We start from the raw sequence: 26778 nt of genomic DNA on the forward strand, positions 1-26778 counted from the left end.
AATCACCAAATGAGACTTCACACGAAGTTTCTGGTAAAAAGCACAATTATTACCTAAACAGAATATTTCGGTTACATTCATAAGTAGATGATTTACTAGAATTTAATAAAAACAGTTCAGCACGATTGATACGTCAACAAACGAAAGCTAAACTTTAGAAGAAATAAGAACTAAATATTTTTTAGCATGTTTTTTTAGTAATAGCGCTATATGTATTTCGAATACATCAGTATGACTATTTCCCCAGTCGTCACCGCTAACCTTTCATCTAGTAAACTTTACGTTACGGTATTTTTATAAGACATACGAAAATTATAGGCTGGTTATGATGGGGAAGTTGATTTGTAATGTACCGCATTTTCACAAGACGTGACACAACTTAATGCTGACCCTTTCCTCGTATTCGCTTAAAAGATAATGCTAACTCGTGCAGACATTCTTATAAACTACACCTTCGTGTACAGCTACCCGCTGACACCATGTTGTACAAGAACAACCCCTCTATTTTGTAATCTACTGATTTTGCTCGATGACCCCTGTAAAAAAAACGTACCCCTGGAGGATGTGTGAAGGACGTTGCAGTAGTGCCAATGTTCCAATCTCTCGTTGACGCTCTATCACCAAAGTGACGATTGCACGTTCGCGTGTGTATTTTTAACAGTTCCACATGTCTAAAAGTACATAATCAAATTTTCTCCTAGTCCAACGAGCTGGATGGAGCTATACGCTCTGATAACTGAGAAATCCATGAAATCAATGGTAGTTACGCGAATCGCGGGCGTTCAGTATATAGTGAATTATTATAACGTAATTCAAACCTGGCAACATAGAATCCTCGTGCTAATGCGTACACTTACGTGAAGCACACGGGGCTTGCAAACAGGTTTCTGTCGTTACCTTTATCAACATATCGTCTTGCCTTCATTCCTATTTCGGATCGCTTTACTGTCAATTCAAAAGTCCCTTTCACTTAATGCTGAAACGATCGAAAATCGATCGTTTTAGCATTAACTAGTAACCCAATCTAATCTTACAACAGTCGTATGGCTCTTTATTAAGTCTCCCCATTAGCTGTCTACATCAATAGCAAACATTAGTTGTACACAACAGTTAGAACCCTTTTAATGCTCTTACGTCAAATAAGGAATATACGTAAAAGCCAGCTTTTTCATCTAAAAAAGTTAAATTTCGCGCCGCGTTTCACAGTTACCACGGCCTAGCTACACTACACCTAAATAACGTACAGTATACGGCATGGAGCACACAGTGAACTGATTCTCTCGGCAATTCATCCATCCATCCATCGTCGGGCGTTATACGAGAACTTTGTCTGCCGTCTGACCGGCTGGATAGAGAAAAATTTAATTTTCGCTTCGAAGTATTTCATTAATAACAATAATGGGATACTGCGAAATCACGACGTGGTGAAAGTCAAAGATCTGTCAATGTGATGGGTCCACTTTCTAAAGTACAGTGAAGTCGTACTGCCATTCGGTGGGCCGTTTGTACTTGGGACGAACACTGCGTAGAGAGAGGCAAACGTCTCCTTTAGTGGTAGCTACAAGTCGCACCAGAGCTACGAAATAAGAGAAAAGCCAACGCCAAAGCAGACGAATTTCCGTTATACGTTTCAGCTGCTCCTTCGTGTTGTCACCGCAAGCGCGTATCCAAAGCAAAACTAAACAATGAAAGCATTTTTCAGTGACGCTGCTTTATCATTCGACGGAAGACGGTAGACAGAAGGCTGACTAAAGAGACACGAAATGAATCGGAAGCAACATGGCCGTTAGCGACTTTACGGCTTGTTGCTTTTGAACTGCTAGAGTTTATAGAAATGATTACAGCCTAGTACCTGCGTAGAGGACGCGCCAGTAGGCCCCTGTTCAGTTATCTACGGTACTGGCACCAACAGCCAGGTTCTATATATAAAGGTTCTATAAAATTTATTCACTTGGCTCTTATTGCACATCCTAATAAATCAACGATTTTCTGGTTAATGATAGAGTCATCTCATGAGCGTCAGGATCGAAGCAGGCTATCTGTCCTCATTTCAAAATTGAATTTAATTCGAGACTGGATTTTTTTTTAACGTTAAGGAACACTGCTACAGGGCTGTTTTCAAGGACAAATACGTTTAATTGCTTCAGATCATTGATTCAGATCAAACCCGATTTCTAACGTTTGTTAAGCACGGCAATGAGCCATATCTCAGCGATAGCTCATTTATACAATATTTTCTGCTGTTTTGCCCGATAACTTACGTTGACTAATCTATAAATCAAATAATTTAGATTTCCTCTATAGGATAATTCATTTCTTCCAATTTTCTACTAATCCGTTTTGCTAACTGTCGATTAGCATTGAGCGCTATAAAAAGAAATAATTCAGATTTCACCAAATGAATGCTGTCAACCGTTCGCAACTATCGGTATATACTATTAATATCTCACAGAACAAAATATCAGTAGCTTCACTAATAGAGACAGATACGATGATTTTGTGAAACAGGGCAAAGGGTAGATCCCTGCTTTCCGCTTATTTATCATACTATTTCGTCGTTTTGTCCTGGATTTCTATTTAGGGTCGCCTGTTCGTGGACCGTGATGGTGCATTGTTTCGCTATGTGCTCGACTACCTTCGCAACGGTAAAGTGACTTTACCTGAGGGCTTCACAGAGCGTGAACGACTTCGCCAAGAGGCCGAATTCTTCCGGCTGGCCGAACTTTCGGCTGCCCTCAACATTTCCGGAAATGCTACCTCACTCGTACCCTTCCCCGGCCAGCCGGGCTACGTCACGGTCAGCTACAGGTAAATTTGCCTTGCGCCAAGAATAGACCTGATCAGTAGCGTTTGACGTGGGCATTTTGTTCGACATAATAAAACTTTTTAGACAGACGTCGATTGTCGGTGTGGGTTTAGAGTGCGCTAAATATCTCGCTTGGCATATACCGTAAGCTAAAGAGGAAGATTTTTATCTAATTGGAATAATATTATACGGTTTGACAAGTTTCGCAACGAAACAATGCATTTTCGAATAAAGTGGGGGGTAATCCTCCCGTATTACTATCGAAATTAATTTTAATAGGTACATACTTGTCGGGGCCAACACATTAAATCTATTACTCACTGTTCGTAGGAATGGCAGCAAACAGAACATAGAAATTCTTTAAAAACTTGATTCATTGATTAATAGCTTAGTTAACTGGTGAAGGTTTATCAGTTCCGTTTTATAGTGCTCATATTTTCTGGACAATGATCTGTGCTTTAGGTAATATGGGCCTCGACATTTTTAATGAACTATCCATTAAAGGCAACGAGCTATACGTACCATCAGAATTACGTAGTTTTTTTCTTTTTTAAAAAACATTACGCTCTCTAAATACATCATCTCATGGTTGGTGAAATGATTTCTACGGACATAGCCAGCTATTGTGTATTAAATAAGGTATGATATACGCACGCGTTCATTAAGTGCATTTTCAAAGATTTAGCTTTCTTTAACTTTCTATAACTAATGTTTTTGCAGAGCCAATAGTAAGAAGCTATGCTACTAAAGAAAGTGCTGTATCTCAAAACGGGACAATATCGAAATACTATCGAAGGCACTTCCTAGTAGTCTTGGCATGTGTATATATGTAGTAGGCCAATATCATGTGTCCAATTCAGGATAGATCTCCTAGTAGAATGTTTCTGTGAGCGACTGCACGACTATGAGGGATGTGTTTTATGTACGGTTCGAGAACTTAACAAATATATAACTATAGACGTATTTTAGTATTGACATGTTCAGTACTCGTCGTTGTATCTCATGATAAGAAGTTTACGAGTTTTTCTCTGTTTTTGAACGTGCACTCCTGTTGAGTCTCTAACACACGCTGGCCAGGGTTCGGTGTGCAAAATACCGTGCAGAATGGATAAGCAGGCCATACCTGGATCGCGTCACGAATTCTAGTTTAACTTCCTTCTTAATCGTAAGGGCTCGCAAGAGAACGCTGTTAGAAAGGTGTAACCTAAAGCCGAAGTCTGTTCCTTTTCAGCCAAGGTAAATATATTCGCTAGAGTGTGTTTTATTTTGGAAGCAAAAGGCCTCAAGAAAAAAGGTGACTTGAAAGGCAGACTGGCAAAGCTAACGCAGATGAACCAGAAAACAGAAACTAATGTACTGTGAGTGTTCATACACGGTCTCTATCTGTGTATCGAGAGAAGCCTATTGATTTTAAAATGGGAGTCAAGTAATGCTAATAGATAAGGCGAATAATTATGAGTTTATTTCCGATATGAGAAGTAGGTAAGTTCCATTTTAGATATTCAGTGGCTACAAAAAGGAGATGCCTAGACGAAGCATGAATTTCTCAACTGCGAGGTTCTTCGTTTAAATCCTGGCTGATGCGGGTGCAATATATATGCAATGTTTCGTGTGAGGGTGGATGCTCAGCTCTGACAGAAAAATGATCATCATAGTTTCGTTTATATAAAGTAATTTATAGGTAAGTTCCATATACGATTCAAGTTGCTATAATAGAATAATAGTAATATATAATTTGTCCGCTTCGCGTTTATTTCAAATTTTTACGATATGCCACGATAGTGAGCTCAAATTGTACAAGTAAACAACCTCCATACGCTTATATAGCACATTTTAAGAAAGTTCGAGGCTATTTAGACACGAAAGACGTATTAGCGAGCGCAGCAACCCTATCAAGCCTTACCTTAACCCACGAGAAGGAACCGCAGCTCATAGAACTAGGTACGTAACGACGAGATAGTATCAACATCGTAACATTGAAGATTTTCCCAAACTGTTCAAGGGTCGACATAAACTATCCTTCAGCCTTTGTTTGACCTCGCTCTAGCTAGTCGACGCTACTGGTTTCATAAGAGATGAATACTCATATTAAAACAAGCCGATATCCTTCGCCAGAGCGAGCGCTACACTGTGGCCAGATTAGGTAGAGGGCCTGGTTAAGGCTAACTAGGCATCGCATCATCCAATTGGATGGTTCCAGGCGTAGGCTCATACAGACGCGCCGAGCTGCACTACTTCTGTGCTCCTCTGACCCTAAAACCACTTTACCCGTCTTTTACGATGGACTTGGCGTCTCGTAACGCCCTTTTCTGCCAGCACTCCTCAATACATTTGGAATCAATTTAGACGCAAGGCACTGCTTCCAAATCCACCACATGCACACCAGAAAACCCAAATTCTGTGCTATCATCATTTTTGTTGTTTCCGTGTTTTTTCTTCCCCCTTTAAATAAAATGTATTTCGTTAACAAATGCCCCACATTGTTCTAACATCCATCATATACAGACGTCTTCTTCCTTTCGGGAACTGCCAATGGCGTATACAATAATAGGGCAAATCTCTCCAAATAATCTCACCAAAATATTATACAAGCATAGGCTTCACTGAGATTCCTTTTAACAAAATGCGGTCGTTAGTCTATGCGGATGCGTCTGAGAGTAAACGAACTATATATAGGTATATTATTTTTTTAAATAAGCAGATGTGCGCACGCATGCTTTGTACACTCAAAAGGATAGCAGTGCAGTCAAGCGAGTATCTGAGGTTTGCCATACTTGCATAAAGAAGGGAAGGACCGTACATAAGGGTCTCTTCACGGATCGTTAGAATATTTCCTAAAAGAAGGCTATTAGTTCATTGTACTTTGATCCAAGATGTATCAACGCGCGTTTCGTCCTTCTCCTACCTACCCTTCTAAGAGGTACACTTACAGAAGGAAGCAATATATGCTTGATAGCTTTTCATGTTCTTTGGGGGAGATAAGTAAGTTGACCGAAATAGTCAATTATTTAACATAACTGTTCTCCGGAAAAATGTTCACAAGCCAAAACGAAATAACATCGTGTTAGTTTAGTACCTTTACGTACAAAACGATAACTAATTGTACGAAATTGCTTAAAAGTATTTGACTTGAGGAAGAACCAACTGTCGTGTTTTATATATTTGTCCGCATTCGCAAAAGTCGAAACCACAAACAAAAAATTTTAATAACAGCAAAAGAAAGAAAAAAAAAGAAGATGTGATCATAGTCAACTCGTTTTCTGCCAGACTCTTCATGTGAAATGTTACCTGGACACTGTTTCGTAGATACGTTCACTTATAAAAAAAAACGAGTGAATTTTGGACATAGTTAACAAAAAGAAAAATCAGTCAAATCACGTTGGTACTTACTGAGGCAATTAACCTTGAATAGGTGTCGTTAACTGCGTGGACGACAGGTAGTAAGTTAGCAAATATAAATATTAAGATCACATCTAAAAAAAACTGTGACACATAGAAGAAATTACGCGCAGAAAGAGATAAACAAAAAAATTTCTTCTTATCGAGGTACTATATACAATTTTATGCAGTGGTAAGTTCGTCCGCCGAAGTGCCAAATGGTCCATTTGGTCTCACAAACTTTTATCGACTAATGTGAACTTCCGTTGGCTCATGCAGTCGAATTAGCTATACCTGTAAAGGAAGTAGCTGTAGTAGAGGGTCATTGTTGGTGTTCTTCTACCAATTCTGGAATTCTAATTATCTCACATAGGACCAACTCGGCCGTAATCCTTACGCCGCTGCTTTTCGTGTTCCCGGCAGTCGAAAGGCCAGAAGACGTTGCGAAAGTATGAACTGCCTTCCTCATTCGACTTGTCCATTACCCAAGCGTGATTTAAAGTTTATTGCTCAGGGTATATTTTGTACAAGGTGCGCGCGATAGCTGATACTGATTAATGCATTATAGATAGCTTTTACAAAAAATGTTCGGCTAAACTAGTGCTAACTACTTGTTTAGGATAGAAGTAACAACTCTGCCAAAATATTGTAACATCTAGTGGTAAATGGACCGCTTTGGGTGCGTGTATATGATCATCTCTCTAAGAAAATAAAAATTTGTTTTATTTGTCAATATCGTAACCAAATAACCCATTTTGTGTTACTGACGCTCGTAGATTTTTCTAATATAAACAGTAAAGTAACTTAGCCTCTTCTGGCGTCTATGGATAAACCAATAGCAAGTCAAGGCAGCTCAAGCACGGCTTTTGGTACGAAACCGGGGGAACATCGACCACTTCATACGCTATCATCATACATTTACCTTCTCAGTACAACCAGCGAATCACATCAGAGTACCAGTATTTTATGACCGTTCAGACAGTGAATGTCTTACAAAGGTTGGAAATTGAGTTGTTGGTTATTCAATGCCCATTCTGAAACATAGAATCTATAATGGATACCACATTGTATGTAGATCTAGTGAATTTCTTTTTTCTCAAAATCCGTGTTTCTAACTCGCATGAAGTTTTAATGACAACAGCCCGTTCACTCTGTTCCAAGTCCAGATCCGTGGGCCAAGCGTTCTCTGTTTGCGCTAGCACCCAACATACCGCTCATTGTTTAGGCCTCTTTGTTGTAGAAAAGCTCTGCTTTACTCTACAAGAGCAAATCTGGAAAAGAAAACATCAGTGAGTGTCCAACGCAATCCGTGCGCATACTATCGCCTTACTTAATGGAAAACATAATTTTTCATTCCAGGGGGACATTTGCTTTCGGCCGCGACGGTTTGGCGGATGTAAAGTTCCGCAAGCTAACCCGCATCCTCGTCTGTGGAAAGGTGACCATCTGTAGGGAGGTATTCGGGGACACCCTGAACGAATCGCGTGACCCAGATCGAGGCCAAGATGATCGTTACACCTCACGGTTCTTTCTTAAACACAATTCCCTTGAGCAGGCCTTCGACATGCTGCAAGAAGCACGCTTTCAGGTAAAACTGACGCCCAGGCACAAAGTACGCCTTTTGATTATGGATGACGAAAACAAATGCGTGTAGCACTCATATCCTATTTTTACCATTAAAGAAAAATTAATTTCCATTTGATTGAAAGAAATGGATTGCTGATAAATTTTATTACCTTACTTTAAGTAATAACTAGCAAAAATTAAATTCTCCTTTGGATTGTTATCATCCATAATTTTATAGTAATCGCGTAGTTACCGTGCAGTTTGACTAGCAATTGAAGTTACTTTTTCCATATTTTGTTATATGCTTTCGATAAAGTGCGTGTGCGCTTGCGGCTCGGGTACTTCATGCGGCGGCAATGGCGGCGAACCTTTAAAACCCGGCCTCGATTCAGAAGAGCAACGATGGAATCATTACAATGAGTTTGTCTTTGTTAGAAATTAGAGTGACGATTTAACTCATCGGAAAATGAAAAGCATGTTACTGAAATTCGGCTTACCGAACACCAATAGAACAAACAGTCTAGCGGCTATATATTATAGCATCAATAATATGCATCCAGGTTAACAACAGCTAGTAAATAAACAGGAAAAATACTAAAAGCTCAACAATTCTAGATTCTGTTAGGTTCGGATACGTGATTACTGACAACAAGATAATGACACGAAATAATAAACTAATTATATATTTGAGGACAATTCAAATTATAGCGGATAAGCTAAAATACATATACATACAATAATAAATAGAGAGCAAGACTGTGCGTAATGATTAAGCGACAGTGAGAAAGTAAAAAGTAACCTTGTGAAAAAGTCCACTAATTGATAATAAAAATAATTAGTAGTACATAGTAAACATAATAATAGCAACAACAACGTAAAATACAAGCGAATTCAATCTTATTCGGATTTAGTCGCCAGTCGAAAGGGAGACATGGCGAGAAGGATAGACCTTGCTTTCGGGAGGACCACGCAAGATATTCTAGTATCCGCCGTCCAACTCTAGCAAGGACCTTACCGCTTCCTAGACAAGTGAGACCTCCACCTCCCCGCCAAAACTCCTTACCAACTAAGCCCTAATGATGACAGAAAAGCATTATCCCAATACATGTATGCTATATATTGACATAAAACAGTCAACAGAAACAAAAGCTACTTATCGTCGTAGTATTTCGTTATCCTAACATATGAATTAGCAAAACAAAAAACAATTTGTAATCGTTGTTAGTGATGTCAATTACTTTGATGCTAGTTAACTTACAGTTAGGACCTGCATCAACTTATTGCCTCTTTTGAAAACGTAATTATGATAGTAGAAGACCTGAGAAACGAAAACGGATTAGCCGAAAAATAAGGATAGAAAACACATCCGAATAACGTGGTGCTCCCTGTTCCTTATCGGGTAATGACACATAGACGACGATTTAAAGGTATGGGACCTCGAATTAAACGGCCGAATTTCCCACTTGTCCCTCCACGAGCCACCTCACCATGGTATCAATATATATATCCTTCAGGTAAAAGTTCTGCCCGACAGAGCAGATGGCCACGTGGTAATGGACGGTGGGCATTAATGGCAACGTGTAGGCAAAATGCAAACTCAATTCGTTTCCTGTTATAATGCTCCACGGCTGCTAGTCACTACGAGGCTGTCGAAGCATTATTGGTAACTGGTCGTTCATTTTACGTGGCGGTACATCAGAAATGTGAAGTCTGCTGAGTTTCGAATCTAACGTATTTCTTACGAGTGAGTTCGGCGTACGAAAAAGCAAGTAAGGTAATACAGAGAAACGCGTTGAATTTTCAATTCCATTACTGCAACTTGTCTCCCATCCTGGAACGCTTCTTGTTTATCTAACGAAAATTCTTGATACTTGTAGGATAGTGATGATTATTTCTCCTACTGATGTATGTCGAGCAGTTTTTGGTTAAGTTCCAAAAGAACAGATCTGACATTCGTGTTTTTGGCACTTTTAGACGTGGGGATAGCATGACTATTAATAATAGTCAGGTAATGCAGGAGAGCATCCGATGAAGCTAGCGGAGAAGTAGATTGAAAACAACTTGAAGTTGTCATCTATATAATACTTAGGAATAGTAGTAATATTATTGCAACCACATTTCGTAGCCTGGCAATTAAATTGAGTAATGATTTTAAGTACACTATTAAGAATACACTATAAAAAGGGCGATTATATGTAAAGTACTATTGCGATAACGTGATACGACGGTCTGATGTTGCGCAAAAATCGATCAGTAACTAAGTTTCTATTAAATTATGACAAAGGGCGCCTGGAAAATTGTAATGAGAGCCTGAAGAAAGCGTCAGTTGAAGAGCAGATACCCTCAGGAATGGGGAGATCGTGTTTGGCGCGCAACTTCAGACGCACATAGAATGGTTTGAGCTTTCGGTCCACAGAATGCTTTGGTCATCCTAATCTCTTTTTGATCTTATTGTATTTCACTATTATGCTGTAGGCAACTTGAACGAAACGTTATTACAGATAAGACAATAACTATATACGCATACGCAAAAATATAATTATATAAGTATATATACAGAGTTAGTTGCTGTAGAAAAGATTAACGGAACTAAGTTGTCGGTGCGTGATGGCCTCTACCATGTACTAGAATAAGGATATCCATATATATGTATATGTACATATATATATATATATACATACACAAAACAACAATAAAATGTTTGAACAGGAGAAAGAAAGAAAAGGTGCGAGGAGATTTTCCTTGAATTATGCCCTAACCTATCATTAGGACGAAAACTGGGACCTCCAGTTAGGATGTACCGATAGACGACTCTGTGGTTCGCGCTTGTTGCCCGTCTTGCTGTAGGTTTGATGACAATAAATGTAAAATTGTTCCTCTCACACACACGTAATTGTGTGAAATTGAAGTTTAGTAGTCGCGTCAGAAAGCGACCTTCAATCAGATATCGGTTTTCGCACTTTGTTTATTAAAAAAAAAGGAGCGACACAACGCTCGCTCAAGCTGCGGCAGAACATAACGTGGGCTTTTGGGGCGTCTCTACCTGTAACGGGCCCTGTTACCCGTTATACCTGATCTACCTTTGAAATTAGGACAGTTTATCCTCCCAGAGATGTACTAGTGAACATGACAAAAACAAATGATTAGTTAGTATGACGCTAGCTGAAAAATAGATGTGGGCAAGATAGCCGGATAGTTTAAAAAAACAGAAAAGTATCGTACCGCTTATCATAACTACGGAGAGGAAACGGTCGATGAGTTTGGCTGCGAACCAGCGTTCGCAAGTTGAGGTTACATTTCTGTGGTCGTGGAGACGGGCGGTCTAGGGAACTTATTGTCAACGGAAATGTTTAGTAATACGGTTATTGCACCGAAAGCAAGTGTAAGAGAATAAAAGAGCAAGTAAGGCTATCCGCAGACACTCTAACTGTAAATGAATAAACATAAAATGGTAACTATACGTAAGAGTTCTAGATCCAAACAGGGTGTGATCAATATAGTTGTATTGAAAAGAAGAGCGAAAACGAGAGCAGAACCATGCCAAATGCAGGGTGAAAAAACAAAAAAAAAAACATACTGAGAAGGTAAAAACGTAGAATGAGAGGAATCCGAAAAGAAAAAAAAGCTAATTTAGATTTCCGCAGTAGAAAAAAAAGTATAAGGATGCAGAACGTTCTAAGGAGTGGCAGTATGAAAACTAGTTGTTGAAAAGTTGATCATAATAATAATAACGTTAAACCCTAGGACACATACATGAGACACATACTAATACACATATATACATACACAGAGAAAAGTACGTGCAGGAAAATAAGATGAAGAGAACTAAGCCGCGCACACGGTATGCCAAACACAAAAAGAGACGTAGGCGGTTTGTTTATTTCAGCGCTATTAGAAATAAGCCGCTACAACAAGACATGGTCATCGTATTAGTCCTGATGGTATCGAGTAGCCGAAAACGTCCGCCAAAACGACGAGTAAGCAGGAACAACGACGCTGAGAATGGACGAAAAGAAAAAAAAAAAAGAAAAAAAGAAAAAGAAGCTACTCAGTATAAGATCACATGCATAAACTGGTTAATGGGTTTACTATGCATAGAGCACAGCATTAATCTCGTACCCTGTAAGTTGCTTTCTTACTCTTTACATCATCAGCATAATTGCGACACACGCTGGCGGATGTGAGAGGCAAACTGTGAAGAGTAACTTGCCGGTCATTGCCCATGCGGTGGCTATCCGTAAAGCCGCAATATGCCAAGCACAAGCAGGAATAGCGCACGTTAGATATACTTAGTTAACTTGTTGCAGTACATTAAGATGTGAAGCCTTCTGTCCGTATTCATTGCATGATACCCGCGCATATGCTGCTAACCGAGAGAAGGGGCCGCTAGTAAATAAGAAAGTCGGTTTCGTTAAGAGCCAGTCTGATCTGATTCTGTTTACGAAATGATCCGTGGTTACTCTGGTACACAAATACCGCATCCTCAAGATCGCCAGCCAGCTTGATACTGGATTAGGTAACGATTAGACGAGTGAATGGTTTCACGCTTTGACTATAACGTCACTATTAGTAACAACTAAAATCATGAAAGTAACATATATAAGTGTTATCGTTATAGCAGATATTATACATAACGTTACGATGATACCGCTAGTGAATGTCGTATATATACATACGACATATATAATTTATGAACTACTAGTTACAACGGTAGCTATAATATATTGCTAATTAACTTAAGATACATCATCGGCGCTGGAGGCGGGAGCGTTACTCTACCCAATAACGGTAATTAATGTATCTATTATATATAAATATACATACATATATTCTATTATACCATGCAATCTTCTTCATTACGAATCATCCATCATACCACTGGTGACCAAAGGTACAACAACAAGAGTTAGTATAACGATAATGCTATCTATGTCTGTAATAATGAATGAATCCATTATTCTATGGAATATCTGCACATGTATATATATACATGAAGCACACGCTATCCTACATATAGGTATCTGCCACGAAGCGGGACCTAGATAGAAACAGCTGATACATTGTTACCGGTTGGCGATTTTGAACGTCGGTTGAGGTCGCCGTGGTAGGGGCAGTTCCACGGCTGGGGCGTTCGACATTCGCGTTAGCCTGGAACATCCGCTGCGGCTTCTGATCGACGTACTATTGGCTGGTTACTATCACTTAACGTTTATGTTACTCAGGTGATCAATGAGCAAATCGCCTGATGGCTGCTGTATTTAAAGACCCGGTTCATTGTATGAATATAACGGTAATAGATTCAGGACGGCAGAGACACTATCCACCCTTTACGGAATCGGGAAATATAGGCCGAGCAAACGCGATTAACGCTCAGATCAATGTGTTTTGGATGATAGACAGATTGGTTGGCTGGGCATAGGTGTTGGGATGAACTTAACTTCCCAGTTAGTTTAGGCTGTTTTTGCGATCGTCATTTATGCGTCATGCTATTCAACAATAAAAACACCACCGCCGTCAGGTATACTTCAAAAATGTTTTCTTTTTTAAACATTACAGGATTAGTACGATGGCGTTAGATATGAGTGTTCGGATTAGCTTAGCAAAACATAACCTGAACACTCATAGCTTTAATAACTTTTGTTCATAATCGATGGTTTTTGTTAGGAAAAAAAAAATAGTAAAGGATAATCGCTTATTACGCGGCATTTAATTGGTAATTTCTCAAACGATTCGTGTCAGATTAGGTCCAATTTCAGATATAAACTCTTTTTCCATATTTTGCCCAGGATTATTATGAGCAAAACTATGAATAGCAGCAATAGTTTTAATGCAGTTGGTTAATGTTATACCGGGATGGACGATATGAGTAAGCCGGGAACGCAACTCCAAATGCGAAGATTTTGACTTTCCTCAAACGTTTTATAGATAACCTTCCAACCAAATGCCTTCGTGTCGCCAATATAGAGGGAATGGACTAGCTCTGCAGTTGCTGCTATCTGATTAACAGGAAAAATCGGGTTAGAGTAAACCCGAAGCTGAACTTCATATGTAGAAGCGCGTCAAGAACCAATCCCCAAAGGCCTTCTTTAAGTCCCCTTTTGTTTTGGTTGCTTTTCATTGATATTAACAATGCCCTTTTAACAGTATTGCGTAGGCATTGTGTACCAGCTTCGCGTCGATGATCCGAAATGATATGACCCTTATAACTCTTGTGCTGTAAAGGAGCTGTTGTTTAAATGAAGTCGTCGCGAAGTAAGTTCATACGCGTTACATTGAAGATCTAAAGCAGCCTTGAACTGTATGAATAAGGAACTCTCAGTGAAATATGCATAAATATAATCACCTGGAAGGACCATTTAGCATAAAATGCAGCACAACAATCTCCAAGTGCTATTAAGAGAAGTACAGCAGAGGAATGCGGTGCTCATGTGCTGAAGCCCTGCTGGTGAAACTCCGCTTTACGGAACAACGCTTCAAAAGCTACGAGAGTTTTCCATTTTCAAAAATCAACTACAAGCTATTATATATAGTAGTTAAAGAGCAATAGAAACCGTTGCACTGGATCGCGAACGGGGGAATGGTGATGCAAGATTTTGCTTTGGTTGTAGAGTCTATACAGTTTTGCCCCATTAGCTTGAATGTTTAGATCAAATAATATCTTAAAGTTTGCAAGCTGCGTATTTTATCTATATATCTATTATATTTTTTCCTTTATTACACGTATACTAAAATAATGGGCAGATAATTATTTTCCGCCCAGGCTAACGGTTACGTCTTTTCTAACAAAGCCTTCTTTGCATTGATTGAACATCTGAACAGCACAAGCCTAGCCTGTCATATTTTTTTTGCTAAAGCTTCTTACGGTGACATAGTCAAATCATCAGTCTTCACCGATAAATTATTATCATCGAAATAGCACAATACAAAAACGGTTTGCTTATCTAACACCTGCTTTATTAGAAGTACCCGAACTCTTACGTAGACGATTTTTTCCAAAGGCAGCTGCCCCTGATCGTTCCACAACGGTGGATGGGCGGTGGATGGTAAGCGACATATCATGTCTGACCTCATCCCAGCTTCCCATTAACTCAGCTTCTAATTAGGATTGGCTATATCTGTTGCTACTTATGATGGGCTCGTTCCGTCAGGCAATTCTACCTTACTCAATTGTTGCTGCTCAGACTGCATACAATTTCAGACTTTCTTTTCCCTTCCGCTGTGCCCCGTCCTCTACCTCTCTACCCCTATAGCAACCCTCTCTTATACTTATATTCCATGGACAGTCTACCTATCATACACCCACAGGGCTTTCGAATATCCAGAGTCTTATAGTCCCTTTCTTTCAGCCTTTAGGGCCTATCTTGCTCTCCACTATCCACCTATGCCTTCTGACACCATTCTTCCATCACACACGTTTGTACTGCATTAGATATCTGTCAACGCTGCGACTGCACACGGCCCTTGCGCACATATCTCGAATATAACGACAATTTCATCCATTGTTTTATGCACTTCTTTTTTCACACAGCTGAAGGCGGAAAGCCACCTTAAGGAAAGCATCATTCACACCGGTTGTTAAGTAGCAATCCCCATTGATCTCGTTTTTCTTCGAAAAAGGCCGACTATTCCGTTTCCTTACAGCACTGCTATTCATTTTGTGCTTGCTTTTTTCTTTATCTTTTGCCACCTAAACTGAAAAAAAAGCTAACTAAAAAAGCTTCGAGATTATAGCTACCTTGACATATAGATCCGGATGTACTTCACAGTCCCGTGTTTGGTAACGCCACTGGCACTACAACAGCGAATGTCAAGCATCGTGGCAACTCATGTTCTACTGCAATAGCTTCACCGCTTTAAGCTTTAATTTGTGCGGCGTTGACACCTGTAGGAAGCAAAAATGAAAGTTCTCTCTAAAGCTCTAACGCCCGAGGGTGTTCGAGGAGGCTTTTCCGCCAAAACTATTTGCACTCCCTATCTCTTAGCCACACCCATCATCGCCCACCCAAAAACATTTACTTTTCGTCTTAATCAACGTACAACTCCTGTACATGCTAGTCTAGCATTGCACCCGCCCGCCGTTGTACAACTTTGTCCAACCGTTATTAGAACCAAAGGTATTCCGAGTACGTTCTTGGCTTTTGGACGTCAGGCGGAAGGCCTAAAGTATCACTGAAGAACTAACTCACTTAGAAGCAGAAGTAGCGACTCAGCGTCGTTGCTATATTCGCACTTACCGTGCGTTGGCAGCGCGTTTGGCTATTCTTGGCGTTGCGTCTTACCGGCAGCGATCACACAAAACGAGGAGAACGACGAGCAGAAAAAGGGCAATCGAGGCCGACTAGATTCTAAACCATAGCCTACGGAGTAGCAAGCGCTAAATAGAAAAAAAAAAGATTGAAAAATCGTATTGTTGCTCTCTTGGCGACGTGTTTTGCCAGCTCCATTTCTTCTGTATCGTTTACCACTGCATTCAGCACAGACCTGAGGATCGTTATTCCTAGAACACAATTAGATCCCCGGTTGGCCTATGGGCTCAGTGCATTCTTCGCTAGCCTGCTTTTCTACGATGCCTTACACTGTGAAGAAAAGTGCTTTTCCTGCTGCTTCTGCAGGTTGATCTAGCCTCTGCTATCCTCTTCCGCTATCATAGCTTCATTCTTCCTGTAAGCCGAAAGCCCCTCGCCCACACCACACACGCGTGCTATCTAGCTGCGGTAGCAGCACATCTTCACCTAGCACCTCACTGTACATGAAAGCCGTTTGTCGCACGGTTTTTAGCAGTTGCCACGAATCGCCGATCACTGTGGACCTAGTGTATGGTACCAATTTGGTTCGCGGCGTCTCGGTTTCTCGCTCACGGCCTTCTCTAATGTTCATTATGGTTGAGTTTCGAGCGTCAACGCCGGCGCTAGTACAAGCGTCAATAGTGGTCACATTGTTTAAAGCGTATACCGCCATTGGTGTGATATCTGAAAAGCGCTTAAGAAAGAGAAACCGGCACAGGGGTCGGTCAGACAAAGCGGAATACAAAGTACGATACCAACGGAGACGATGATGAGAGATGAACAAGCAAAAATGTGACCAAACAGAAAGGCAGACGAACGTTGCAGGACAATGGAAATGACTGCACACAAACACCTGTAAATGCCTGACCTGTTTGGAAAGCGGTACGATAATAAAAGTCATGTAGTCACTCGCGTGTTTGGAGGTCATTTTGGGATTTAAGGAGGAATGAAAATTTTGCATTTGCATATCTCAGCAGAGAGCCAATACATCTAAAGGATTGATATTACATGATTGCTTATGTACACGTCTTCCGATATAATAAAAGAAGTTGACCAATGCAGGTGAAGTTACAAAAGTTGGCTTGTATACCTTTGATGGAGAATTACCCATTCGTTGGGTTGTCGCCCTAAAAAAATTGCTGAAAGTCAGCTATAGAGGAAGTTAAAATAAAATACTTTAGGAGGGTGATGAAAAATGATTGAAAGACTACATCTAACAGAAAAGATAATTTCATTAATACATAACGTTCCCGTCACTATCTTTTTAGAGACACATTATTTGACCCTTAGTTATTCAATAGCTTTTCAAAAAATTAATTGAGCTCCAAAAGGTCAAAGAAAACATATGGCTATACTATTGGCCATGCGAGTAAGGGAAATATCTAGACTCGAAGCGACATTAAGAAGCTCTAAAGCAGTTTGTATGCGGAGTGCCAGTTATTGATTCAGAGATCCAAGGACTGAGCAGTGCGGAGTTCCGCAATTTGGGTGATGGATGGCACTATGCTTGAAATGGCTACGTCGCTGAGACCATACTTCTTATATCCTAAAGCACAATATTTTTTTTTATTAAACTGGACTCCTTTTGGATAATGAGCATAGTATCATAGTTTCGCGGTGCCTACGAGTAGATATGTTAAGCTTTTTGGCATAAGACGTGATATAGTAAGCTGCTATTATTAGAACTTCCTTACGAGGATAGCTCTTCTCATTGGAAATTTGCATCAGTTCTATCTATAATCTATTGCCGTATGAATGACAACTATTCATTCTGCTGCTGTAGACGTATAAGGTATGAGAGTCTACGAGGTCTCAGAAAGCAATTTCGATGCCATGTTTAAATTTGTGTAGTTTTTCCAAGTTGTCGAGGTTTAAAAAAAATGGAATCTTTAGAGATAACGCCTGGCGAGTACAGTAAATGATAAAAAAAATTGTAACTTTTGTCCTTGTGATTCTTTCAATGTAAGGTCGAGCACTTTCGTAGTGATTTATCTCTGTTCATTGGTCTTGTCTATGTAATGTGACGTTTTTTCGTTGCCTCCTCCAGTCGATGTCTGCACTTGAGCCGTAATCGATGAATGATAGTTCGTGAAGCTGCAGTGGATAACACCTTTGCTAAACTACCAAGCAGACCCCGTAGGCTTTTGCAGCTGTACATTAGTTTTCGAGCGATAGCCCCTCGATTCGGTTGTATTGGCACATTGATATGACCGTTTGCGATGATTGTGCAAGATCAGTTTTTAATCCCAAGTCACTATTCGGTGCAACGACAGGTCAACAAGAAGCGCAAGCGTCTCTAGGGTTCTGTTTGCAAAGCCTAGTTCTCTATCTTCTTGCCTTATTCATTTGAGCAACGTGACTAAAAATATAGAATTTACACATACATCAAACATGGGTACGAAATAGGTGCACTTTGGTGTGGGTTGACTTCCATCACGACTGGCAATTTTTCGTCCTTCACCATCACGACAGATCATTAGTCATCATCAGAGTTGAAAATGTTATTGCCGACATGCTTTTAATTGTAGTAATAGTAAAATTTTCACTGAATACTAGGCTTACACGATAAGCTGGCTTTTCCGCCATCGCTCTAAAATGGAACTCATATTCCTGAATCAGTTAAATTTTCTTATTTTCCATAGCTCACTACAAATCGTCTGCTAAAAGCTCAAGTGATAGCATTCAAACGGGCATTTCAAAACGTACAAGTGCGTCTCGAACATAAAAAAAAAAAAGTCTTGCGAAATATCTTTATGTTAAATTATGAGATTAATACTGTACCTTGTAGACCATCGGTTCGCAGTCTGTGTCGATGCCTTCAGGTTATTACGGTGTTTTTATATGGTTTACGTAACTCGCTAAGGTGTAGCTTGAAAGACGATAAGCGCCCTTCCGTCCTAGCAGTAAACTTGAAAGGATCTAACTATAGATGCTTAACCCACTATATGTAACCGCATACCGGTGGTTAACTGCTAATGTGATAAGAAACGAAGATGTTCCCACTTAGAAGGCTCGATAGACTCCTCGACTCGAAAACGCTCCTATCCGGACCTTGACCTTAATTTTGCCCTTAATATGGGTAACTCGAGTCTCACAAACGCGAAACATCGCTACAATTGCACAATCAAATTTTGCTGGTAGCGTTTGTACTTGTGGCCCAATATACAATCCGTCACCCTATAAACACTGTGTGGTCCTATTAGCTCAATGCATAAGGGCTGCCGATTCACGCCAGCTATTTTTTTTGATGCTAACAACATCATTTTCACTCTCGTTTTCGACTGGATATCGCAGGCAACGGGTTACCCCTCTGAATTGCTTTGCCTCTCAAGACATTTCTAGGGTACTCGACATCAAAAATTTGAAGTCTGCCTAGCCAAGGCGATTCAGTTGAAAAAGCGGGAGCAGTCGCCCGTGAAATGAGCCAGCAGCGTAGAGAACAACGGACCCTTTCGGTTATTTCTGAGACGTCAGTTAGAGAGACGAGAGTGACTATTAACACCATTCTCAATCGCTTTCTATCCAGAAAGCAAAAGCTACCGTCATCCTGTTAGTTTCTGTCAAATAAAATACAAAGATTACATTAGTGAATAGCCTTTATAGCTTCTCGCAGTACAATCACGGTACAAAGCTAGAAATATTCTATCCTTTATTGCAAGAAAGGTCAACATAGCTACAACATTTTTATGGCGTGTCTAATCTACGTTAATTTGAATATGTCATAGGCTCACGTCGCGTTACAGTCTAAACTTGAAATGTCCCGTTTGAATGGTTAACAATGTTGAAGTTGTAGTATGCTACGGTTTTAAACATGGCTCCTTTAGCTGGTCATTTATTAAGAAGTGTATACCTACCCACTGAGATTCGGAATATTCTAACCTTTATAAACGAGTATTTTTCCTTACTTCATACTAAAATACATGCAGTTATATTGCAGCAACTACATTTTTTTTCCGTAACCTGGGTGCCTGAGATGAAAAACTACGGCACGAATAATGATTTTCAATTGTAGGCTCACACAAAAACAATCGTCAACACACCCATAGTCATTTCATATTATTAATTAAGGAAGTGACAATGTTGTGCGTATGCCTTACAATGGAACTTTATAAAGAATTTTCTTTATTCATGCAGGTTAGGTAGAACAGGCTCTTCTTTGATTGCTTAAGTAAAACATCTAAATGATTGATTGAATGTTCATCTTCGGCAAACGTGCTAATAAAGGAACTCATATGGTCTAGCTGAGCGTTATTTTCGAGCGTGGAAATCTATCGAAAATAGTTAAACTCACACTATACTTATACGAATCAACGAAAAGTTTCGTTGAGACGCCGTTCGGCGTAAAAAGGTTCCTATCAATTATTCCTTTACATTACAGGTAGTCACCTATATTCCGCGCAAACAGTTATCGTCCAGAAATTTTTCACTGCGTGAAAATGGTACGATTAACCCACGATGTGGATTTTCGTTGTAATTTTGTTCTTAGCCATTCATTCATATATTCAGTCATCTCTGTCAAAATGTAATATACCATAAACTAATAGGCGGAGATGGACTAGACGAGAAGAACCCATTTGTACTACCGTACCGTGGCCAGAAGGCCCCTACATTTGCACCGAAAGCATGCCATCATAGAGAATGTGGTCATATCTATGTAATTAGCTATAGCACAACTAACTACAGTCACCATTTATCATGGCACTCCGTATGAACAGGCCTACAAAGCGCAACGAGCTCCGTCGTAATCTGATTCAGCTTCTCCAACTGTGCTGGTGTTGGATGTTGTGAACCGTCTGATAAAGCAAAGAAACAGGACAGATACGGTTTACATATTCAAATAAAAGTAATTGTCGCGTTTTCCATACTGCTCTCGATGTGCTCGGCAAAGATGCTTTCATTTGACGCAAACCAACCTTAGGTAGTTTATTTACTTCAACTCAGTATCTCTTAGTTGGTAGAGTCTGTTATATACCTGCAAGGCGGACTTTCGAAACTTTATGGCTTTTTTATGTTTAGGTTTATCTTCAGGCGGTTATCGCCATATAAGTAACTGAAGGATCACAAATTTAAAGGTCGACTAGATTAGAACATCGCCAGCGTACATTGGTTCATAATGGTGTACGAATCTTCTTAGCAACGCTGACGGGTCTGAAAGAAGAACTTAGAATTTTAGTGGAAATTGCCTTACTGAAAGATCCTCATTCTGCGCCATCGACTTGGATAATTCCTGTTCGTACGCGGGCTCGAAGTTAGAGGTAGCAGCACGCTCGTGCTACTTCTAATTTTGCGGTTATTTTATCTCTGGGTGAAGACTACCAGACGAAGTCGACTGGTGGAGAATAAACAGTGTTAAGGTCGCCAGAGTGCACGCTGGATATTATCTAGTGTTCTATGACATACATTTTACGATGATCGAACGATCGGGAAAATGCAGCTCTATTGGAACATTTGCCGAAACCAACATAGTGCAGAATGTATGGCGGTGTTTCATTGAGATGCTTACTTTGGTTAGCAGTGCTTTCAAAGGCCTTGTTGCATATCGCGCGACGAACCAGCGTTTTTACTGATTTGCATTTGACTTCTTCGAACTTTCGATTTTGAACTACGGCCAGAAGCGGCCTCCTTTTATTCATCCGAATTCGATGAAAAAACGTAACAGTTTGATAAGTATTAACTGGTTTTTTTCGTAGCAATAACAGTGCTTCGGACTTTGATATATTTGCTCGTACGTGTCAACATTTGCCGTAACTTTTCTTCACGCCGATGATTCCACTTTTTAAAACATACGTATTTCGACTCTGCATAGAGCTTCCACTAGCGTGCATCTAAGATACTGTTCTATTATTAGCGAAACGGAACCATCTGCAATTCTTACAGTGCTATTTCCTACCGCATTTTTGTCCTCTTTATAGTCCGCCCTGCCAGAAGGAAAAGCAGCTGCTGCTGCTGCTGCTTCTGCCACCGCCGCCGCCGCCAGGGCCCCGTCGTATCGCTTGCTTTTGACATCAAATTCTCACCATAACTAGTCCTTTCTACGTCCGTTAAGAGTTGCGTAGTCTAAGCTCGGTTGCTCTACTGCTTATTAGGCTGTCTTCTTTCTGAGCCTAGGAACTGTGTAACGAAACCATACGTATAAATGTAGCCTTCAGCATATTTTTTTGTTCCGTCTATTCATAGCCAGCGGTAGAGACTTCGCGCGACAAGAACGCCTGCACATACAAGAAAGTTTGCATGTATGGAGTCAGGGCTAAACCGAGGGCCTGCCAGTGAACCTGCATTCTTGGTCAGAGCCTTTCCATAACTTTCTCGTCCGCTCTATGAATGCACAGTGAATGCCCGCTGTAAAAAAAACTGCCGTTTTATTCTGTTAGAGTTGGCTACTGGCGACAATGTTCTTTGCGGCAGGCCGCTGCTGGCTGCGCCCATTGAAACTTACGCGGTATTATCCTCGTGTGCCTGTAGTAGATCGTCTCGACCCACCTAGTCAATTTTTACTTTAGGCAAAGGTCACGCTATATATATATATCGTATGGTGTTAATTTCTAAGACAATTATGTTCACTCATATCATGACTACAGAGGGTGTAACACTTTTTCTCTAGTCTCTACTATAGGAACAAAAAGCTAAGAACATGGATATTTATGCATAAATAGTAAATCGAAGCTTCGTAGTGAACTCAACGTGATGGCTTCTATAATTTTCCTCAAGTGAACCTTCAGACAACTTGTGGCTTTCCTATTCGATTTTTTTTATTGTGCTTGAGATAAACCTCCAGAATAAAGTTAGTGTCCTTTTAGGCTAGGAAGAAATTTCACTAGCGCAAATCGCCGCAGCGCTTCAGTCATAATCTATAGAATAGGCCAATAAACAAAATCGGGCGCATCGACTTATCAGGAAATGACGCGCCTGCTGATTTTTCAGCACTACTCTATTGATGAATGTGACTCCTTTTTTTTTATATCATCACCGCGATTCAGATCCATTGAAAAGATAGATTCAAACATTTTAAAAGTTTCGATAGCATTGAAGATATCGCGATTGTGGGATATACGATATCTTTTTTTTTGGCTGGTAACCTGCCTGATTCCATCAACTGGTTAATTGCTCCACTTGCGGCGTAAGCTTTTGACACTAATACTAATAAATGCAGGGCAACTTGAATGTAGATCCGCCATTTATACTTGTGCTATAGTATTCGGCATTTGTAGTTAAGTTATCGAGAAGTTAATCTGATCAGCCCTGTCGATTCTTGCCGTAGTTGTGCAGGGGGGTAGATGATGACAATTGCTTGATAAATGAAAATCATGTGCGACAAAATCCTCCTTGTAGTAATAGGCTACTATAAAGATACCCAGCGAGGCCGGACAGGTCAAGTCAGAATAATCAATAACAGAAATAAAAAGGGCAAGGAAGAAGGGTGATTCCGACTAGCGATTATTAGATAGAGAAGGCACCACAAATGCAGTTTAGCAAAATGATCATTAGAATATATTTTGCTAAAGCATTATCCCTTTTCTATTTTTAAGGCCTTTAGGTTGTTTTGCCGATTATTTGCAGGCCGCACAAATTGGTTATTTATCGCATTTGGACCTAAGTACCCGAAATTCTGCATAAATTTCACCCAGCAGAAGATGATGAACGAATTGTCCAGTTTCTGGTATACGTCTTCGAATTCACTGTCGACAGCATCCGCGGGAAACGCAACATCACAATCAATTTTTTTTTTCTTTTTATTGATCGGAATAGTCAGTCTTCGTTACGAGTCGTCGCAATTGACTGGCGGAGAGGTGGCTATGCGTGATGTGTTAAGAGGGTTCTTCTAAGTTAATCGTGTTTTTCCTTCCCTACACATCGATTACTCAGACAATATATTATACTGATTAGCTGGAGCGTGTCCAAATGAATCTGCATTGGTTAGGACATTGCTGTGCCGAGGATATCGGCGTTGGCCAGCGTGGCGACTGGAACGAGCCTATTTCAGCCGTCGTAAGTGGTAGGAAAAAAAGGCTTAAGCTAACGTCCTTCGTCGCTCTTCTATCTCAAAATAAGAAGAGTCCATTGGAGTCGATATAGAAGACTATGCAGCAGGAGCAGGAACAATAACAGCATCGATTTCGTGAGCAAGAAGAAAAGGATCGGAGCTATTTTTGTTCGTTCGGTTCGTCATCCGAGATATCGTTTCACCCCCGTCACACCCCGACGATCGAAGCGGCTAGGCCAGCCTTCATTTGATCATGTGGCTCGTAATTGTGGATCATCTGACGTTTTTTTTTACTAAGCGTATTCATGTATACGTGTATACGTTATTGCCGTTATTATTACAGTAATCGTATACTAAATAATCCTCAAATATCGAATGCACATCATTAAGACACTGAGAACTAAGAAAAATTATTGGCTTATACAATACATCTTGGATAGCCTACGTCTACCGATTTATCGAAAGATGAATATATCGGTTTCCTAAACTAAAGGCTCAAGTTGTGAAATCATGCGTTACATTAGGCTTAACTGTCTCTCATAAATTCAGGCACGAGTACAAAGGCCAGCTCGGATCATTCTGCATGTTATTCTAGTTTCACCTCAATATAATTCAATTCAACCAGTTCGTATGTTGCAAAAACCAGCTAGTATTAACTATATGTACTTATCGTTTGGTGAGAGCCAATAGAGGCGCAGCAGCGAGTCCAGTTACTACTAATGAAATGATACAAGTTAAGGGTTGACATGACTAAAACGGTCCGTCCGTACTTGGCTAGCAATAACTTAATATCGGCCACAGAATCCATGGCCACTAACCAGAAGAATGTCTTCAGCAGTACGATAGGCCAAAGCTAAACGGTCAATATGCTAGCTTAGTTAAATCGAATTCTGGTCCATTTCTGTCCGTTATTCTGAAACAAACGTAGAATTGCTGATTGGGGACATCGCAACACGTATATCCATCGTACTTTAGGCACTAGACTTCTACTTAGATCGTTTTATCTATTCTCTAGAAATTGAGTATAATCGTACCTTTTTTTTTTTTTTTTTTTTTTAACTATTACATTATGACAGTTTCGATCTTCATTTGATATGGCTGCTTGGTCTAGTAAGAGTTTATTTACATAGATTGTCGTGTTAGTAAAAGTTATTGATTTGTGACCTCTTCCTACACCTGGTCTGCTTTCAATAATCAGTTGAAAACCTCATGCAAATATTAACTTAACAAAAAAAGAAATTGACCGCATATAATTGCTCGTTTATATCTATACGAACATGGCTATGTTTCGAAGCATCGGACCTTAGCTGTTGGGTATGTAGCCGTTGATGGACATGATCAGCCATGATATTCGGATGGTCCCTTCAATATCTTTGATCTTCCATCAGCAAACTGAAATATCCTAAGATCAAGAGATTCGTAGAGAGCTTTCTGTTAGTACTAGACCACAAATACAGGCCAAGTATTTTCAGAAAAAAAAGTATTAAATAATCGTGGTTAAATTATACATAAAAAAAAAAGCACAAACTCAGCGTTATCGGAATGCATAAGGCGTGAGCTTAGATTATCACTAGAAAACTAATCAACCGTATTGAATCTGAGTCAATTGAAATTGTTGGCATTTGTCTTGAACTAGTGATAATTTGAAGAGACCTTACTATAATTTTACTATGTAAGAATCGCCTCTTCGGCGAAGATGGTCTTCATGAAAATCAATAATATAAAATTCATCCATTACTCATATCCGATTATAATATTCAGTAGAGCAAACCAATTCTGTTGACAGTCGTCTTCTTCTTCTTCTTCTTCTTCTTCTAATATCTTCCGGATCCACTCTCTGTTTGGATTTCGACGCCTGCTGCCTAATAATAAAATATATTGGAAGGTCTTAGATGTGTGCTGGAACTCTTTTGATGAAAGAAAGGAAACCCAGACTCATTCAAATGGAAATTATATGAAGAACGCCTGTTATCTAGGCCACTAGATTGGATGACCCAATCTGTCCTTGACGCTGTTAATGGAAAACTAGTTCCAATAACTTCATGTAAAGATCAGCGCTAAAGGCCATTATCTTCCGCTAATGATTTCGTGGTCAAAGTCAAAAGAATATGAACTGCAACCTGTCAAACGGCAGATTTCTTCAGTTGTACAACCCTACCGCAAAAGTCTTTATTGAAGTGGCTTGATTTACAGGATCTGATTGACCTCGTATCGCGCAGTCCACGTGAGTAAAATGCTGTGACTTACCGTTGGGCCTCTTTTGTAACAGCTCTACCGTTTATCGTGTATAACAGAACCTATTATCGAGATTAGTACAAGTGTTATTTGATCGGATTATCTTCATCGCTTCTAGCGCATAATATTGTTTTCAATGCATTTGTAAAAGTTTAATTTACCAAAATGCTATTAATATATATATATATATATATATATATACCTGAGGTACGTTCAAACCGTATACTCGTTCGGGAACATTCGGGCCGTTTCATGAGGCAGGCCTGTTCTGATCGTGCAGAAACTGATCCAATACAGACGACAATCTGTACTCGGATAGAGAAATTATATTTTACTCAACTGTTGTTACTGCCCTCGATCCGCATATATTTCAATCGAGCTAGATAAAACGTAGGCAAAAAATTCGACAAACAGGGAGAGGCGTTGCGAGATTAAGTGAACTCGTACAAAATTAAATTTAATGCCATTTAATAGATTTCGAAGTATTATGATCGCCTCAGTCATTTATTATGTTTATATAAGCGCTG

At 39.9% G+C, this 26778-nt stretch overlaps 1 protein-coding gene and 1 long non-coding RNA gene across 6 annotated transcripts in view; one reads left to right on the plus strand and one right to left on the minus strand.

The window, feature by feature from the left end:
- Ktl (BTB/POZ domain-containing protein Ktl) overlaps nt 1–26778 on the plus strand; it is a 103271-nt gene that overhangs the window by 64757 nt on the left and 11736 nt on the right. For 4 of the 5 annotated variants that reach the window (XM_022838178.2, XM_022838181.2, XM_086969510.1 and 1 more), the window contains 3 exons: nt 2582–2808; nt 7544–7772; nt 8067–13273. In XM_022838178.2, coding sequence (XP_022693913.1) covers nt 2582–2808; nt 7544–7772; nt 8067–8192 — 582 coding nt within the window. In that variant the 3' untranslated portion in view covers nt 8193–13273. Of the gene's footprint in view, nt 1–2581; nt 2809–7543; nt 7773–8066; nt 13274–26778 lie in introns of those variants that run through there. The other variant, XM_086969512.1, reaches the window with a different exon arrangement.
- On the minus strand, nt 23393–26550 carry LOC147753093 (uncharacterized). The gene is made up of 3 exons (XR_015312225.1): nt 26454–26550; nt 25788–25878; nt 23393–25418 (listed from the first exon to the last, which is right to left on the minus strand). It is a non-coding gene; the product is annotated as an uncharacterized LOC147753093 (long non-coding RNA).

Source organism: Varroa jacobsoni, unplaced genomic scaffold (assembly GCF_002532875.2).
Source record: "Varroa jacobsoni isolate VJ856 unplaced genomic scaffold, vjacob_1.0 scaffold_750, whole genome shotgun sequence".
NCBI lineage: Eukaryota > Metazoa > Arthropoda > Arachnida > Mesostigmata > Varroidae > Varroa > Varroa jacobsoni.